Here is an 18,168-nt window from a genome sequence, read left to right as displayed (position 1 = left end):
AAAAAAACAAAAGAAAAAAACAAGAGGTACAAATTTTCCACATGAAATAGTACAACAAAAAAAAAAAAGAAATTGTGAAACGAGGTGAAATGTCACCAAAGCACAGCGGAGGGAGCCGGACTGTTGTTAGGATGTGAGCTGAAGACGAGGGGATGTTTATAACAATGTGTGAGTGAATGTCGACTTATTACTCAACTATTGTGGCTTTATTTTCCCATTTTCTTCTATTTATATTCCGATGACCCTTGAAATTGAATCATCTGCCGTGTGCATGAGTCTGCATGAGCCGTGTCTTGTGTGAAAGAGTTTAAAAAGGGCAGCGAGTTTCTGTTGCACTGGTGAAAGTTAAAGTTTACTTAAAGAGAGAAGCTGCACTCGAATCTCACGTTATTCTGCACAGAGGAGGGAGAGGAGGAGTAGTTTGGGTTTCCGACGTGTGGACAGACTCTGACCCACTTGAATGTTGTGTGCGTGTGCGTGTGCGTGTGCGTGTGTGCGTGTGTGTGAATGAATGGACTCCTGATGAATGTACCTGTTTGTCCCACTTTGTTTTTGAATGAGCACTCGTGCACTTTATCTGAATTTATCTTATTTATCTTTTTTGCTCTTCGTCATCTGTTGCTATGAGTTTGTTTACTTCAGTTGCATAAAAAAAACGTTTGTGGTACAACTAAAATAAATCAGCTACCAAAAGGCCTTTCATGTCGGATGTAACTCAAGAAGAGTTTGGCTCAAAAACATTTTATAACCACGTTGAAAACTTAACGCTTTGTCAAATGTATCATTCATTATTTTTAACCTAAAGGACATCCCATGTTTTATCCCATTTATAATCCAAGGACTATAATAATCTTTAGCTTTTCCTTTATGATGTTATGTTGTCTTAATCTTCTTTTATCGGTCGATGATTGTTTGTTTTGGAGCCAAACACTTTGATTGTCGATGCCAATAAGCTTTTTCTTAGTCATCCTCACTAGTCTGACTTGCTTCTTAGCTTCGTATCACCTCTGTGCTTCTGTGTAAAAAGGTTCTGCAGGTTCTCCTTCAACCCACGAGGACTCCACCTGGAAACCTTTCGTTCATCTCAGAGTAGCTTTATGGATTTAGCTGCTTATGTAACTCAGCAGTGCTTCTTTCGGTCCGCACTTATCACTTGTTTCCTGGCTGCCTGTGAGAAAACACAAAGAAAATGTACTACGGACGGAAAACCGAAAACTTCCTGAAAGAGTCTGAATGAGCGTTACTGGTTCCTGTCTTCATTTGAAAAGGTTTTAGAGTATATAGATAGCAATACTGTATTTAAGTGTGGTTATTCTGTTTGTGTATTTCCTGTCACTGTCGAAGCTCCGCCTCGTGCGGGGTTGTACAAGCAGGACTGTGAAAGACAACTTGTGGACCTTCGAGGGGGAAAAAATAAACACAATCTGACGTTGCACCAAAGAAACGAGTTGTTGTTCTTGTTACGCTGGGAAACATCATTTTTTTGTTGTCTTTTAGAAACACAATTTTATTAAGTGTGTTGTCATTGAAACCATTTAAGAAATATGGCAGTTTTTCCAAAGAAAGTTGACTTGAATCAGAGACGTTATAATTAATTAAATATGTTTGAAATATTGCAGTGATGCAGAGTGATGAGGGAGAAGAGAGTGAAGACAAACCGTTTTAAAAAGAGGGCATTTGTATTTGCCTGAAAACATCTGGGAACCACTGTTTCTCTCTCCCTCCAACCAGAAGGTCGACGGCTCGAATCCCAGCCCGTGCCACAGTGTCCTTGGACAAGATGCTGGACCCCGAATGGCCCCATGTTGAATGCAATTGGATAAAAGTATCAGCTAAACGACATGTAATGTAATTTAAAAGTAAATCCAGACATTTCTGTCTTTGTCTGTCCTTAGATTTTCTTATTCGGGGGGGTTCTGTTTCCGTTATCTACCCTCACCCTCATTCTATAAACACACGTCACCAGAGACTGCATCGTCCAAAGTGACGACACAGTTGACGAGACACAGTTTCAACACAGATTGAACATGGAGGGTTTATTGCAGAGCTGCTGTGTTTCTGAAAAGACAGAGAGGACACGTGTTTCAATATTTTCACTCTCAAAGTCTAAATCTGAACCAAACTCACAATCCAACAGGTTATTGTTCAAATAAAACTGAGCTGATGTCATTTACCTGGAGCTAAATACTCTCCACGTCGAGGAGCTTGATGTCCTCCTCCATCTTCTGACCTGGGATGTTTGAGTCTTCCTGCACAAAGAGCCACTCCTCCTCCATGTCTTCAACTGGCTCACTCCTGAGGTGATTCTTCAGATCGTTGACTTTAACGTCCCAGTCAGTCCCAGTCTGGAGGATCGGAGTCGGCCTCCTCTCCAGTTTCTCCATGAGCTCAACATTCATCTGCACGTCCTCCTGCATGTGGAGGCACCGCTCCTCCAGGGCTTCGACTTGAGTTTCCAGCTCCTTGATTTTTTGAAGGCAGGTCTCTTTCTCCGCCTGCTCGCTCCTGAGGAGACTCTTCAGACCGTTGACTCTAACGTCCCTGTCAGTCTCACTCTGGAGGATTTGAGTCTGCATGGTCTTCAGTGTCTCCATGAGCTGATCATTCTGATTGACCAGCTCGGTATTTTCACATTCAAAATTGACCATTAGTTCATATTTCTCCCAGGTGACCTCCTCATACTTCATCTTGTACCCCAGCAACTCGTCTTGCATCTCCTGCATGCTAACCTGCTGCTCTTTGGCGAGATCGCTCAGGAGCAGGACGGACTCCGACACTTCTCTCTGCACCGCCTTGGCATTCTTCAATTCTCTCTCCAATGACGCGACCTCCGCCTGCATCCGTTCCTTCTCAACGTCCCACCTGCTCTCCCTGCTGTTCATCCGGGCCTTAATAGCAAGGTTCCTGCGCGCAAACCCCATGTTCTCCAACTCTCTGAGTCTCAGCTGCTGACTTATCGAGTCTCTGTTGTTGCAGTTGTTCTGTCGGAGGCTCTGATCGCACTGAGTTAGTTTTTCTGCCTTTAGTCAGTTAAGTGTGGTTGTAAGTGGCTTTGATGTCTTTGATCTGTTTGATCTTTGCTACAACGGTTGCTGATGCTCTGGACAAAGTCACACTTTTCTAACTCGCTTTTAACTTTAACAGATAAATATATACATCTCTGTGTTCGACAAAGTCTTGGCCTTCTCATGTTTTTTTTTATTTCACAGATAGGACTTATGGTTTTTTGAAAAAGAGCGAGTTGTTCGAGGGGCTGCGCTCAGAGCTCAGATCTGTCTCCTCCCCAGTGCAGCGATCAGTGAGCGAGTTTCCATGGCAACGTGATACACAAGTAGAGCAGGAGGGGGGGGGGGGGGGGGGGTCAGGAGGTCAGGAGTGTTTATTACTATAGCCTCCAGTCCAGCAGGGGGCAGTAACGCGCCTTCAGGGGTTGTTTGCCCACTGCCGTAAACTCGGAGAAGAAGTCGTGCGGCGCTTCTGTGTCGTAAAGCAGAACGTGTGGTGTCGCAGGAAGGTTAAAGCAGAAACCGACAAAACCAGGTAAAGCTTTTTTATTCATCTACATTTGAACAGCACGTGACGTTTGTCTGGACATCGCGGGCTCTGTTTATTCTCGTGCTGTTGTCGCGTGCGGTGTGAACAGTGTCGAGTCCGGGCGGCTCGTCGTTAGCATGAACTCTGTCATTGAGAGTCGACGGGGTCCAAGGAGGAAACTATACATGATCACGAGTCAATCTGAACAAATGTGTTGAACTAATTTATCTATAGACCAATGTTCTGCTTGGATAGAACATTGTGAAGTCATTATATAGCTACATAGCTAGTTAGCTAGTTAGCTAGCTGGCTGCTAACAGAGAAAACAGTCTCATAAACACGTAGATTCCTGCAGATGTTTCTTCTTCGTGTCGTTCGGTTCAGTTTCACACTTTAATAAACTGTCGATGTGGAGATTTAACACTAAAGTCTCAGACTCAGGAATGTTTGTTGTTGTTTCCTTGAGTCTCATGTTATAGATTCAGGCGTAATCAATGTTTTATGTTTTAATACATCTATTAATATCTGATAATTTAATGTGTAAACTATTTTGTCTATACTCATTCTATGTATATTTGTGTTTTATTGTGAAAAACTCTTCACGTGTGTGTGTTGTGTGTGCAGTAAAGTTCAAAGTTGTTTTCATTAGTTCTGAGACTTTTTTAAAAATCAGTCCGGTGAGTTAATCACATCTTTGAAAACAACACAACACACAGTTGTTGATTAGGGCTGGATGATATTTATCAAGACGATGATCATTATAATAAATGTCATGTTATTTATTTCGGTTTTAAAACCAAATTCCTGCTTCTGAGTGAAGGTTGTGGTTTAAGACTCTTCTTCATGAGCAGAGAATCACCAGAACAGAACAACATGTTACTAATCTGAGGTAGAACAATTGTATGTTGTTCATGAGCATTATATTAATATATATTGAGCCTTTGTTATGTTGCTATTGATGACATTTATATTGTGATAATTATTGATATTGTTTTATTCTCCCAGCTCTCGTCCTGACAGACAGTTTGTTCCTTTAGTTTCTACAAGTCACAGAGAATTGTCCTGCTTTCAGGGACAGAGATCTGTGGTTTCCCTCCTACGACAACAACAGAGACTAACCTGTGTCTCCTTGTCTGTCTTCTCTGAATCTGCCCCCTCCCTCCTCCCTCCCTCCCTCATCAGCATCATGCCGTTCGTGGACGTGCAGTCGCGGCTCGGCATCAACGTCGACCGCTGGCTGCTGCTGCAGAGCGGAGAGCAGCCCAACAAACGGGCGGCCCGCTGCCACGCCTTCGAGAAGGAGTGGATCCAATGTGCCCACGGCATCGGGCAGACCCGCGCCAAGAAGGAGTGCCAGCTGGAGTTTGAGGACTTCTATGAGTGCATGCACAGGCAGAAGACAGTGGGTGTTGCGTTCAGTCTTTCCTTCACAAAATGTTTTTAACCTACCTGTCACCTGTTAAATACACATGAAGCTGAGAAATGTGAGGCCCACCTGTATCAACATCAAGTCAGACTCCAGACTGATCATATTTGTTTATTTCTAAAGACCAGGGTGCAGATTGTAACGCAGTAAAACTAAGACTGTTGAGCTTTTATCTTTTTTATTCATGTCACATCTAATCCACCCATCAAATGAACCATTAAGTAAAGAAACTACAGGATGTGAAGTGAGTCTTTCACCTTGAGAGCAGGACTTACTGATTTCACTGTCAGATTTTGTAAATGCTTACACTCAAAAGTCAAACTCAAACAGCCCCTGCTTGTGCTTTAGGTTGTCTCTGTGTGCTCAAACTGTCCACTTGCTCTTTATTATGTTTTGGTGCTTGGACAGATTTCAGCTTCAGCTCTTCTTGTGTTTTTTTTGTGCAAAAAGTCTCTAAGAATTCCCCAACTAATGGAAGGTCACGTGTAGTGTGGGACCGTGTTACCTCCGTGATTATCTGAGTAGAAATGTGTCTCACATGCAAAATATAATTTGGATGCAGAATCATCTCTTTAATTTCCCTTATGTTCTAATTCCCTCTCCTTGCCAACCCTGACGTCTTCTCCTCCTCTTCCTCCTCTTCCCCCCCGGCAGCACCAGAGGCTGCATGTGATCCGTCAGCAGCGCGACAAGATGGTGAAGGAGGGCACCTACACGCCACCCCCCTGCCACACAGGCAAGGCCAGCCCGTCGCTGTGAGGGAGCGTAACGCGCCACAGCTCTGTTCTTGTGTATAGAAAAATCAGATGTCACTATTTCCTGTTCTGCAAATAAATGTTATCATCCCCTTTCCTCTTCTTCTTCTTGTCTTTCCTTTCACCGTCACATTCTCTTCTTCTGCATTGTTCTGATATACGGACAAAAGTGTTGGGACACCGACACATTACACCTACAGGAGCTTTTATGAACATCTCATTCTAAATCCAGAGGCATTAATATGGAGTTGGTCAATTTCTGTACAGTACGAATATCTTTCAGTCCTTTTTTTTCTTTATCCAAAGAGTGTTTCTTTGTGACCTGCTGGTTTCAGCTGTTGTTAATTTTCAGTTTGATTATTGAGGCAATAAATTCAAACACCCTCTCTCGTTTGCATAATAAAAGAGACGTTAATGCTTCTGACCCTAAGCAAACGTGTAGGTTTTATTTAATAATATGTTGATCACCTCCCTGCAGCAGGTTTTATGACCTGTGTGGACGGATTTATTATCAGCCGGCACCGTGTTCATCTGTGCCTCTGCTCTGAATGGAAGTTAAGCTACGCTCCATTCTCCTAACCCGCTGACCTGATTTCAGTAAATCGTGCAGCAGTTTAGCGAGTAAACGCTCCCGGGGGACGACCTGTCCACTCCGCGATGAGGCGCGGACATGAATGGATGCTCTTAGACGTTCCTGATTCAATTACCAGCGTTTAAATCAGGCTGATGGGATTTAGAGGCTCCACGAGTCACCACCAGGTGGAGCCAAGACAACACACACTTCAACAAGTCACCAAAACTGACTGTTCTTTATTTCCTGGTTTCACAAGCAAATATTTCTCCTCTTTCTACTGGATACTTCCCCTTAAAGTGTTTTACACATTAGTAATAGAAACAAGTTTGTTAGAAATCTGAGTTAGAAGCTGAAAACTGGTTAAAGTTATGCATTTACTAATTTTTCTGTCACTCGACCGTCCTCTGGGTTTTCACCTCAGATCTCAGAGGAGCAGTTCTCGTCTAGTTCACGTCAGGACGAACTCAGTGTGAGGGATGTTTGACTCTTTCTTCAAACACTCGACTGGTGTGGAAGTGGCCTCCAGCAGTCAGACGGCCTCACGACAGTCTAAACTGTGTATTCACTTCATCGTCACGTCTTAAAATCAGATCCATTAAACTCCACGGGTCGTCTGTGTGTATCCAACACACAGTGACACATGGAGAAGTTTTTCCATGAAGAACGACTCGGTCTGGCTCTTTGTCCTCTTTGTCCTCTTTGGCCTCATTAAACTGAGAATTACAGACAATTGTGCAGCAGATCCGTGACTCACATTCTCCCAAAGGTTCAGTTGTGTACATTAGATTCTGTTACCTGGAACTTCGCTTTCAGCCCAGTTTGCCCTCGAAGACCAATCGATTCTCCACTGGTCAATAAATAACTGAGACTGGACGACTGAGCAGTGACGGAAGTGAACCTTTGTTGATCGTCAGCTCGTGTGGCCGCTCGCTCCATTAGCTGCTGTTTGATTAAAGCAGCAGCAGATTATCCGGAGGATGAGAATCTGGATTATCCTGCAACAGAGGCAGCGACAACATCACCTCCTCTTCCTCCTCTTCCTCCTCCTCCTCCTCCCCCAACACACACACAGCATTACCAGTGATACTCATCTGACCCAGTGTGTTAAAACTAAGACCAGTTTATTTTACAATGACCAGTGTCACAGTCATAAGAACAAAGATCTGAGTGATTATCGTCTCTCGTGTTTTAATCGTTTTAAACCTTTTATTCATGAGACGTCAAATAAAAACTACACAAGGCCTCAGTGGTGACGACAAATTTAATCAAATGAAAATACCAGAACACTGTATGTGCAACTTTCTGCTGAAATATTGAATATATACAGTACCTTCTTTTTTATATCCCTGAACAAAAAAGTGTAATAATGTGCAAGTAATTCAATAAAACACTGTTGAGCCTTGTATTAGCTCATAATATAATATTTTATTAGTTTACACATGTCAATATTTGACTGTCCCTTTGTCACACAGATATTTTGTCTCGACAAGAAAACTCTAAACATTACAGTCCATAATAAGTTTAGATAATTTCTTTACATATATACAGTATATATATATATATTACATAGTGTTAAAGTTTATAGCTTAAAGAATTCATCATATATTTTCTACAAGAAAGTTTAAACAGCATTTAGAGTCGATACTTTAATTTATGTGTCTTTTTACATCCAGTAAATGTGCTGCAACATGATCATTCACCTGCTTCTTCAGATCTCTGGTTTTATATCTGTGGTTTGGTTTGTGTCACAGAGTGTGTGTGTGTGTGTGTGTGTGTGTGTGTGTGTGTGTGTGTGTGTGTGTGTGTCTGTGTCTGTGTCTGTGTGTGTCTGGTTTGGTGCAGAGAAGTGAGTCTATAAACTGTTGATCACTGAGAGTGAACGGAAACAATGAAGATACTGTGAAACCAAAACAATGAGCTGAAAGAGGTTAAACGTTCCAGCTGAGGTGAACCTGGTCATAGTTTCTGTGGACGAGCAACAGCTGTTCCACAACCTGCTGAAGTATTCATTTATTTTGTTAATATAAACATTTAAGACAAAGCAGGGGGGGGCACACAACTCACACACACAAACACATCCTCCATCTCAGCAGCTGTATTCCACTTGTGTGTGTGTGTGTGTGTGTAATAGGCGACCATGGGAGTCAATGCAAAGTCCGAACAAGGACAGCTGTGCAGAATAGTGTGTCTGTGTGTGTTTGCCTCGAGATAATGAATGCTGTGATTTGACTCTGTACACAAATAAGTTGAATTTTGGGGAAAGGGAGGACCGGCTTTCAATTGGCTGTTTGATTTTGGTTTTAGGGTTAGAGTTAGAGTTAGGATTGGGTTTAGGGGTTAGGGGTTAGGGGTTAGGAGTTAGGGGTTAGGGGTTAGATAAAGAGGCCATAGGGACAGTGATATACCACTTGTGTCCTCACTAAAGTAGAAGTATAAGGTTGTGTGTGTGTGTGTGTGTGTGTGTGTGCGTGCAGGATTATGAAAAAACTAGATTACTCGTATCGCATGTGATGTGATGCAATAAACTCAGAATCTCATCCAGCGCTGCTTCCTCTGCGTAATCCAGAAATATGACGTGGCTGCAAATATCCCACAGTGTGTGTGTGTGTGTGTGTGTGTGTGTGTGAACGCCCTCTCTCTCTCTCTCTCTCCTCCCAAACTCAACCAGTGTGTGTGTGTGTGTGTGTTTGTGTGTCCGCCTCTATGTGTGTGTGTGTGTGTGTGTTTGCTCGTCGGTCGGAGCTGCTGATCCACCGATGACGCAGGAGAACAACCGAAATCTGAATTTCCGCGACACTTAACACAGTCAATGGACATGGAGCCGTGAAAAGAGAGAGAGAGAGAGGGAGGGAGAGAGAGGGGGGGGGGGGGAGGAGGAGGGCTGCTGGGGGGTTGGAGGAGGAGGAAGAGGAGGAGGAGGAGGAAGAGGAGGAGAACAGCCATTACCATTCAGGATCACGTTGCCTGCTGCTCGCCTCATCCCTCGGCTTGTGAGTCGGAGGCAGCGTGCGAACACAAAACCCCCGATCGGTGGAGGGGAGATCCATCCATCCATCCATCCTTCTCTTCATCCATCCATCCATCCAGCAGGAGGAGGAGGAGGAGGAGCGGCAGCAGCATCCCCCCCCCCCCGGCCTCGCTCGCACTCCGCTCGGACTCCAGGACCGCTGCTGCCCGGTGAAGGTAAGCGGCTCCGGAGCTCCCGATCCCGGCGTCTGTGCCTCTGAACAGCGCCCCGTGGCATGTGTCGATCCCCCGGTCACAGTGTAACGAGTTAGACTCGCCCGCTTTAAAACCTGTTTGCTGGTGAATTTCACGACGTGTGACGTGGAATCCAAACCGTGCACACTGACACCGACACGGTCCGGAACTGGATCGCGTGTCGGTGCTTCAGACACGAACATGTTGATCCTGCAGCTCACTGACATGCATGTGAAGCAGCAGCCTCGCATGGTCATAATGTGGAGGGGAAAAAAACCCTATTTGTATTCACCACTGCTCCTGAGTCCTGTGCTGGGGGGGTGGTGGTGGTGGTGGTGGTGGTTGGTGGTGGTGGGGTGGTGGGGGGGGGGGGGGGGGGGGGGTGGACAGAGGGATTGTGGGTCGTGAGAAGGTGGCTCCCCACTAATGTGCCACTCAGCAGCAGCAGCAGCAGCGTTTTCCCTCAACAGCCACACATGGATAAATGTAATTAGTTGGTGTTATATCCAGACGGTCAGGGGCGGCGAGCTGGACAAAGAGCCCTGGTGCTTCCCTCCCATGTCTGCTCCTGCATGCACAGACACACACAGACACACACACACACACACACACACACACACACACACACACACACACACACACACACACACTCACACACACTCACATGCACTCAGTGCCTGCATGTGTGCACGGAGAGAGCGGTGGTCTGATGTCCATTCATGCAAACACATTCCCCCTCTGCACATCCACGCAGAGAGAGAAAGGCCTGCAGAGCTGGTGACATCAAAGCACCAGCTGCAGTTATAAGTCTTTTTTTAACGTGCACCATTATTGATCCGTGCAATCCCACCACGGTCAATTACTACACCCAGAGACGCTCCGTCCGCTCAGCCTCCATCTCTACCTCCACCTGCTGCAGCTTTATGGATCCCAGGGGCTCCATCACTGCAGGCTGCCTCTGTCTGTCTCTGTCTGTCTCTGTCTGTCTCTGTCTGTCTCTGTCTGGAAAACCGCCGTGATGTTGTTCGAGGTGCAGCCACAGAGAAAGAGAGAATCAGGGCTCAGGACTCAGGGTTCAGGACTCAGGACTCAGGACTCAGGGCTCAGGACTCAGGGTTCAGTACTCAGGGCTCAGGACTCAGGACTCAGGACTCAGGACTCAGGGTTCAGGGCTCAGGGTTCAGGACTCAGGACTCAGGACTCAGGACTCAGGGCTCCCCTCCTGCCGCTCTGTAGCAGATGGTCAGACGCACACTTCTCCCTCCAGCCTTATGTCAGAGCCTCAGCTTCTATACTCTGCAGCTCCGATCCAATCAGACACAAATAACATGTTAATAATTCATTTACATGTCATTCAATCCTCTCTGTCACACCCACTTACTACCACTGGTGTTTTATTGAGCTGTAAAAACACCAACATGACCCGAGTGCACTCTGTGTGACCCGGCTGATCTGAGATAGTTTCATGACCCTTTGAATTATAGGCGATTTCAGTTTTTCTCTCTAAAATCCTCCACAGATAACGAGAGTGGATCTTTTGGCTGCAACTCGTGATTGTCTCCATTAGTGATTATTCCCGATTCATTGATTAGTTTGTCAGTGAACAATGTTCATCACGGAGTTAAGTCCAAAACTATACTTTCTCATATTGCCCCTTAAAAAACAGAAGTTTGCAACAGCTTCTTCTCACAGGACTGGAAACTCCCTCTGAACCTACACAGTCAAAATAAGCTTCACCGACTATTATGTTTATTTTTATATTAGATTTAAATAATTTTAACTCAGGCACTTGATTACACTTATTGCACTTTTTGTTTTCTTTATGATGTTGACAGTGATGTTCCGGAGCATTGTGTGTGTCTGTGTGTCTGTGTGTGGTTGTATGTGTGTGTGTAAGATTGCTGTGTGATGACACATGAGCACGTTACTCCAGTAAAACAGTTGCAGACACGGTGACTTCATCTTCTTCGGGCTGTTTGCTCCTCTTTTACTTTCCATCTGTCTGATCTAAGACTTTGAACCTGTGCACACACCTCTCTTTCTTTTTCAGTCTCTCTCTCTCTCTCTCTCTCTCTCTCTCTCTCTCTCTCTCTCTCTCTCTCACAAGTGTTGCTCTTTTTCCTCTCGCCTCAATTAACTCTTCAGTCCAGTCATGCTGAGTCGTATTGTTGGCAAAGACGACCAGTTTCCCTCAAAGTGTGTTTATAGACATGCTTTTCTCTGTGTGTGTGTGTGTGTGTGTGTGTGTGTGTGCGTGCGTGCGTGCGTGCGTGTGTGCGTGTGTGTGTGTGTGTGTGTGTGTGTGTGTGCGTGTGTGATTTAAGAGGAGGTTTTTCTCATTCCTCCTCTTCCTCTGCTTCATCTTCACTAACTAGTGTAAATAACTAGTGCTTCAAACACAGGACATGTATGTCATGTGTGCAGATGACTCAGGTGGTGGAGGAACATAAAAGTACAAATATATAGACACGAATGTACTCAAGTAAAAGTAAAAGTACCACATTAACTTACTTAAAGTCTGTACTTGCTTGTAAATATACTTAGTACTTGTCGAGTGTGTGTAGCGGCGGCGGCTCTAAAGTTACCTGCCGTCTCTGATTGGATCAATCGACCAATTCCCTTCTCATCATTGATTATACATTAAAGAACAATAAAGACATGTAACACGCTGCGGTGTAAACATGTAGTGGAATATAAAGGACAGATATTTGCTCATATACGGAGTAAAAGTGAAAAGTACCTGAAAATAAATCTTCAGATACATGAAATGTGTACTTAAGTACAGTAACAAAGTAAATGTACTCAGTTACAAGCCACCCCCGGATGACTCTACTCTGGCTGCGTGTTGTGAATCACGCGTGTGGATCAGGCGTGTTTCTCACGCCGCTGTGTGTCGAGTCTCAGTGAATCTCTCTCATCAGTTTCTGTTAAAGCGCCGGATCGCTGCTCCGGAGCGACACGAGGACTTCCATGACCTCTTCCATGACCGTTTCTCTGCACACGTCTGTTTGATCTCTTTTCCTGTCGCCCTCCTTTCTCTCTTCAATCTGTTGCTTGGATTGGTTTCACACTGCTTCCTCTACAACGTCTCCTGCTTCGAGTTGGATGTCAGTCCTGCACTTTCCCCTCTCCTTTGTGTCATGTTACACATTCAGACGCACATCAGGCCTCCGCCCAGGCCGAGCTGTGGGAACACAGCGTGTCCATGTAAATCTGGGCGGAGAGAAATAAATCAGGCCAGTCGAGCATCTCTGCTCGGTCGGATTCAGCCGCTGCACGCAGCCGGAGGAAGGTCTCTGCATGTGTGTGTGTAGAAGTCAGTTTGTACATTAGTCAATGTTCAGGCTGAAAGAAAAATCTACTGACAACATGTTTGATTAATTAGATTTTTCTTAAATGTGGAAAATGTTTGCTTCTTTTTCATATTTTTCTAAATTGAATATTTTTAAGAAACAAATGAAGCTTTAACAGACATTTTTCACCTTTTTGTGACATAATTTAGATTAAACAACATTGATCAATAAAATATAATTGATAGACTCATCAAAAATAAAATAGGCTTAAACCAGGAGAGACATTGTCGTGATATTTTCTAAACTCGTCTGATGAATGTTACTAAAAGACTGAAAAAGAAAAACTTGAATAAGTGAAACTCACTTATTGCAGCTTTTGGAATGTGAATATTCGCCGGTTGTTTTTGTCTTTTAATGATAATAAACTTGACAATAGAACTTTAATGGACACTTTTGAAGATTAGACAGTTAATTGATTGATCAGAAAGTAACTTTGATGACGTTAAATCAAAATGGCTGAAGAGGAAAATAGCGACGAACACGTTTCATTGAATGTTTTCAAATTTTATTGACCTCAAATCACTGAGAAGAAAAGAATCCCCAGAATAATCATTGAATAAAATACCTGTGGTCCTGATGTAAATCTGTGAGGATCGTTTCTGTACATCGGACAGGAAATGACGTCACGTCTCTCACGCTGCGTCTCCAGCGTCTCTGCCGGTGGTTTCTCTTTCTTCCAGGATCTGGCTTTGCCTTCTGGGAGCCGTAATGACACAGTGCGGCTTTGAAGCTTCCCTCCTGGCTCTATTTATAAAACCGCTGGTTGCAAGTGGCACTGACTCACTGTCAGCAGACACACACAGACACACACACAGAGAGAAAACACCAACATCAGGACAGAGCGATACACAACCGTACACTTGAGAACCGCAGTGGATTCTGGGAAAGCCTAGCAGCGTTGCCATGGAGCCGTGGAGTCAGGAAGTGGGGCCCTGCCAGCGGTCTAACCAGGGGCCGGCCGCGGGAGCAGGGTTTTTTGGCAGCAGCAGCACAGATGGAAATCCCAGCCACGGTTGTGTTGGACTCACACATCGTGCACAGAAACATTCCCACCCTGTGAGCGCCGCTCAGGCCGCTCCAGAGTTTAGTCTGACTCGCACCGTTCAGGGAGCGACTGGTTACTGTTAGTTGTCAGACTGGGTCAGTGGGTTTGGAGGCTTTTACTCTGAAAAGTGAAAACTACATGGATTCTTAATGATTTATCAATTGTAATTTTGTTTTTTCTGGTGAATCTACCGTTCAGAAGCATCAAGCGTCCCCGAGCTGGATTCAAACTCACGGTGCGATGAGCACACGGCAGACGCCCGCCGACCGTCTGTGCTGCTGTAACACAAGAATAAATAAAAGCCAATTCATTGTCTGAAGACAGCGGGGCGCTGGGGGGGGTGGGGGGATATTGATTTATTGACTCTGTGATGGACACATCAGAGCATCAGGTCCCCAGAGTCCACACACACACACACACACACACACACACACACACACACACACACACACACACACACACACACACACACACACTCTCTCTCTCTCTCTCTCCATCGTTGTGCTGAGCTGTCATTCAACACAGTCGACATCATCCCAGTAAACAATTAATCAGCTGAGAGAAGGAGGACATGACGTGTCCAAACCTCACAATGAAGACTGTGTGTGTGTGTGTGTGTGTGTGTGTGTGTGTGTGTGTGTGTGTGTGTGTGTGTGTGTGTGTGTGTGTGTGTGTGTGTGTGTGTGTGTGTGTGTGTGTGTGTGTGTGTGTGTGTGTGTGTTGACAGTACAACTCACCAGTAAAACTCTTCGGCATCATCACTTGGTGGTTTATCTCCAGATGATTAACTTTAACACCTGATGGGTCAAAGGTCCAGAGACAGTTTATTTATTATTACAGTTACAAAGGTTAGCATTTCCTGATTAGGGAATATACAGTGTGTGTGTTTGTGTTGTGTTTGTGTTCCTCTGAGCAAAGTGCACGTTACATGTGACCTGCTGAAACAACAACACACATGTCGACAAGGATTCAGCTTGATGGACGATTAGGAAAACCATATTTATAAAATCTTAATTCTGGCATTTTCATGATAGATTTAATAAGAAGTGTTTGAAGTACAGTTTTGACTAAATGATTAAATCTAATTATAATATGTTTGATGATAAGGAGCTATTTAATTTGAAAGGAAGACATATTTATTAAATAACCTTTATATTAAGATGATATATGTTGTAAGATATCAGATTAACTGACTGTGGTTCTATAGAAACAAGGAATATGAGGATTAATTGTAACATTTGTAAATATCATGGCTGAGGTTTGACTCTTTACTCTTCTCAGCCTCAGGAATCTGCATCATCACGTGTTTCTCTTCCTCTTCCTCCATCTTGTCCTCAGTAGTTTGCAGATCCGCCGCCTCCTGAACTCTGTAACTTCTGTCTAGACACGATAACCAACTTAACCCAGTTGTTTGTCTCCTGCTGATCACTGAGTTATCACTGTTGTGTAGAAACTTTGCATCATTCATGACCCCTGCGTGAAATCACCGTGAGCCAGCGATGAATTATGAAGTCTCTCTACTTTATCTAAAGCTCCTTCTTCTCTCTTTCTCCTCCACTGCTCTCCCCCTTCCATCCTTCCTCTTCCTCTTCCTCTTCCTCTTCCTCTTCCTCTTCCTCTTCCTCTTCCTCTTCCCTCTCCTCCCTGCAGCCCTGAAGCGAGATGGAGTCGTCAGACGATGACACTCTAAGTGAGCGCTCCTGCGTGAGCGAGCCGTCCTTCCGTAGCGAGCGTTCAGGGGGGTCGTTGTCCCCGTGTCCATCGGGACTCGTGGGGCCTCCAGGAGACACTCTGCCGTGGAACCTGTCCAAACACGAGAGGAGGAAGAGGAAGAGCCAGGACTCGGTGCTGGACCCGGCGGAGAGGGCGGTGGTTCGTGTCGCAGGTAAGAGGGAAACCGTCTCTCGCTGGCAATGAGTCTCGAAGTCCGTCTGTCTTTAGAAACTTTCAACGTGGGTTTGAGCAAGTGACGATTCCTGCAGCCGCTTCATATTCAAGCACGTGACACTTTCAACGGAGACTGTGTTGAGAAAGAGAGTTGCAGTGATCTATAGTCCTTCATGTGTCCACCTCTGACATTGTCTCCTCGTGTGTGATTGCACGGCGTCCCTCTCGCTGTCAAAGATCTGTGTCCTGAAAGACAAATGTCACAGCGATGAGAGAGAAGTCTGGTTGTGGCCATAAAATGTTGTTGGGATACAAGCATCTATTTATATATATTATATCTTGTATCTTTCAAATCTTTATGCTTATTTCAATTTGTGCATTTTAGCTGAAGAAGGAGCCTGAGGTTGTTTTACTCCTCCTCCTCCTCCTCACATGCAGAGGTCAAAGGTCAAGGGTGGGAGCCAATCTGTCTTAGTCAACACATCCCTGACTCCTCCATTCTTCCACTATCCTTCCTTTTTTCGCCTCCTTTTCCTCGTCTCTTACTCTCAGCAGCAGACGATGGAGGAGATATGTAGGTTACTCAGTTCTCTGGAGAAACCAGGCTTCCCCTGCTCGTGTACCGACTCACTGGTCGTACGTCACCAGCTTCTCCTCCCCCACAGAGGAAGATATGCAGCTTGATCACTGTGGCTGGTATCAATAAGTGCTGCTGATCTTTTCATCCATCTTTCTCTCACATCGTCTCATAGTTGTGCTGATTATTTACTGTTAAAGGCTTTTATCACATAAATGTCCAGATTTAATATTCCCCCTCATTCTAGACGGGTTTAGAGTTGATTCAGAAACGCGAGTTAGACAATATGACAATAAATATAGATATTGTGAGAAAAGATTTCAGACAATGACGCAGGAGATTTTATCCCTATTGTCCACCACCAACCTACAACTTCCTGTTTCGTCCTTTTATCTATGTTAGATGTAATCTGTTGTCAATGTCGTTTGTGTGTAAAGTGATGGGGGAGGGGGAGCTGGAGTCCAGACGCTGGGACAGGACAGTAAAATCCCGACTTCCCCTGGAAACACGTGGGTCAGGACGGGGTGAAGGGTGGAGGTCATCGCCTATAGATCATGTGGAGAGAGAGAGAGATTTCTGCTTGTGCATCTGTATGATCACGCTCGTATTGTCCATCAGAAGATAATTAATGATATTCCCATGCATTTCCTGCACTTTATGGATTTCCTGTGGGCTGACGCTTCCAGACCTGCAGCATTAATGTGTCAGAGTCTCTGAGCGTCTGCATCTGGTCACAGGAGAAACCTGGGAGCTGGTTCTCAGATATCTGGATTTATAATCACCGGCTTTTCTGGTTTTTTAAGACGAGCTCTCAGCCGAGTGTTGTTCTCTGGAAATGTGTGGAGGGAGGATTTGGAGTCGAGAGAGCTGCAGCGACAAGACTGTGTTTCAGTTCAGTTTGAGAGTATCAGCAAGGACCTGGTGTGTGTGTGTGTGTGTGTGTGTGTGTGTGTGTGTGTGTGTGTGTGTGTGTGTGTGTGTGTGTGTGTGTGTGTGTGTGTGTGTGTGTGTGTGTGTGTGTGTGTGTGTGTGTGTGTGTGTGTGTGCTAGACTGAGAAAATGTGCAAGAGAAGATGAGAGACGGAGAGAATAAAGGGAATTTGTGGAGGAGGGTGCACATGAATGTTAAAGTGTGTGCGTATTTATGGGACTGTGTGTGTGTGTTTGTGTGTGTGTGTGTGTGTGTGTGTGTTTGTCACATGCACATGCTCCCAGTTTGAAAGTCAGGTAATAATAGATTCAAAGAAAGAGATAAATAAATATCTGTGAAAGTGTGGAAAGTGTAAACCGAGCTGAGAAACATGCAAAACGTAAAACAACTTCAACAAAACCTAAAAATAGCCTGAAAGGTGAACCGGTGAATATTGTCAAATAAAATAGAAATCGCTGAACTCCATGTTTCTACATTATTGTAGAATTGGAGGTTGGATTATTGTGGCTGTTTTATCTGTAATTCTTCTGTCGTGTCTCCTGATGTGAGGAGTTCAATCCGATGTGTTTTGAATGGACGCTCTGAAGAGGATGAACTTTTCCACTTCTCCTGTTTTTAATATATTCTGGGGCAGCAGTTTGGGCGCCAGCGAGTCAGTGTGTGAGAATAACTGTGTGTTTGGCAAAAACATGAAAAAAAAATAATGATTTAAAGATTAGAATCTATAATTATGAATTATTAAAAGAGGCGGTTAGACCGGGAGGTTTCCTGGCGGCGCCTTAGTCAGTGAGTCACACTCACGGCAGCAGGTAGCGGCTGACTTGAAGTTTGGCTCCGTCACAAACCCCCCCACGGCTTTGAAGTGCAGGCGACACCTTGTTAACG

At 44.7% G+C, this 18,168-nt stretch overlaps 3 protein-coding genes and 1 long non-coding RNA gene across 11 annotated transcripts in view; 3 read left to right on the top strand and 1 right to left on the bottom strand.

Annotated features, from left to right (window-relative positions):
* The window catches only part of LOC117770959 (tapasin-like), a 1,175,540-nt gene that overhangs the window by 336,505 nt on the left and 820,867 nt on the right, over window positions 1–18,168 (bottom strand). The window lies entirely within an intron of this gene.
* Window positions 7–8,095, top strand: LOC117771026. The gene is made up of 3 exons (XR_004615488.1): window positions 7–477; window positions 3,238–3,240; window positions 8,043–8,095. It is a non-coding gene; the product is annotated as an uncharacterized LOC117771026 (long non-coding RNA).
* ndufs5 (NADH:ubiquinone oxidoreductase subunit S5) lies at window positions 3,416–5,811 on the top strand. The gene is made up of 3 exons (XM_034600999.1): window positions 3,416–3,540; window positions 4,717–4,936; window positions 5,615–5,811. Exons 2-3 carry the CDS (start codon window positions 4,721–4,723, stop codon window positions 5,717–5,719), a joined length of 321 nt encoding a protein of 106 aa, XP_034456890.1. The 5' UTR covers window positions 3,416–3,540; window positions 4,717–4,720; the 3' UTR covers window positions 5,720–5,811.
* The window catches only part of macf1a (microtubule actin crosslinking factor 1a), a 183,517-nt gene continuing 174,700 nt past the window's right edge, over window positions 9,352–18,168 (top strand). For 7 of the 8 annotated variants that reach the window (XM_034600785.1, XM_034600784.1, XM_034600788.1 and 4 more), the window contains exons 1-2: window positions 9,352–9,472; window positions 15,539–15,773. In XM_034600785.1, coding sequence (XP_034456676.1) covers window positions 15,551–15,773 — 223 coding nt within the window. In that variant the 5' untranslated portion in view covers window positions 9,352–9,472; window positions 15,539–15,550. Of the gene's footprint in view, window positions 9,473–15,538; window positions 15,774–18,168 lie in introns of those variants that run through there. The other variant, XM_034600778.1, reaches the window with a different exon arrangement.

Source organism: Hippoglossus hippoglossus, chromosome 11, assembly GCF_009819705.1.
Source record: "Hippoglossus hippoglossus isolate fHipHip1 chromosome 11, fHipHip1.pri, whole genome shotgun sequence".
NCBI lineage: Eukaryota > Metazoa > Chordata > Actinopteri > Pleuronectiformes > Pleuronectidae > Hippoglossus > Hippoglossus hippoglossus.
The sequence above is the reverse complement of the archived record's forward strand: the minus strand, read 5'-3'. Positions and strand labels throughout refer to the sequence as shown.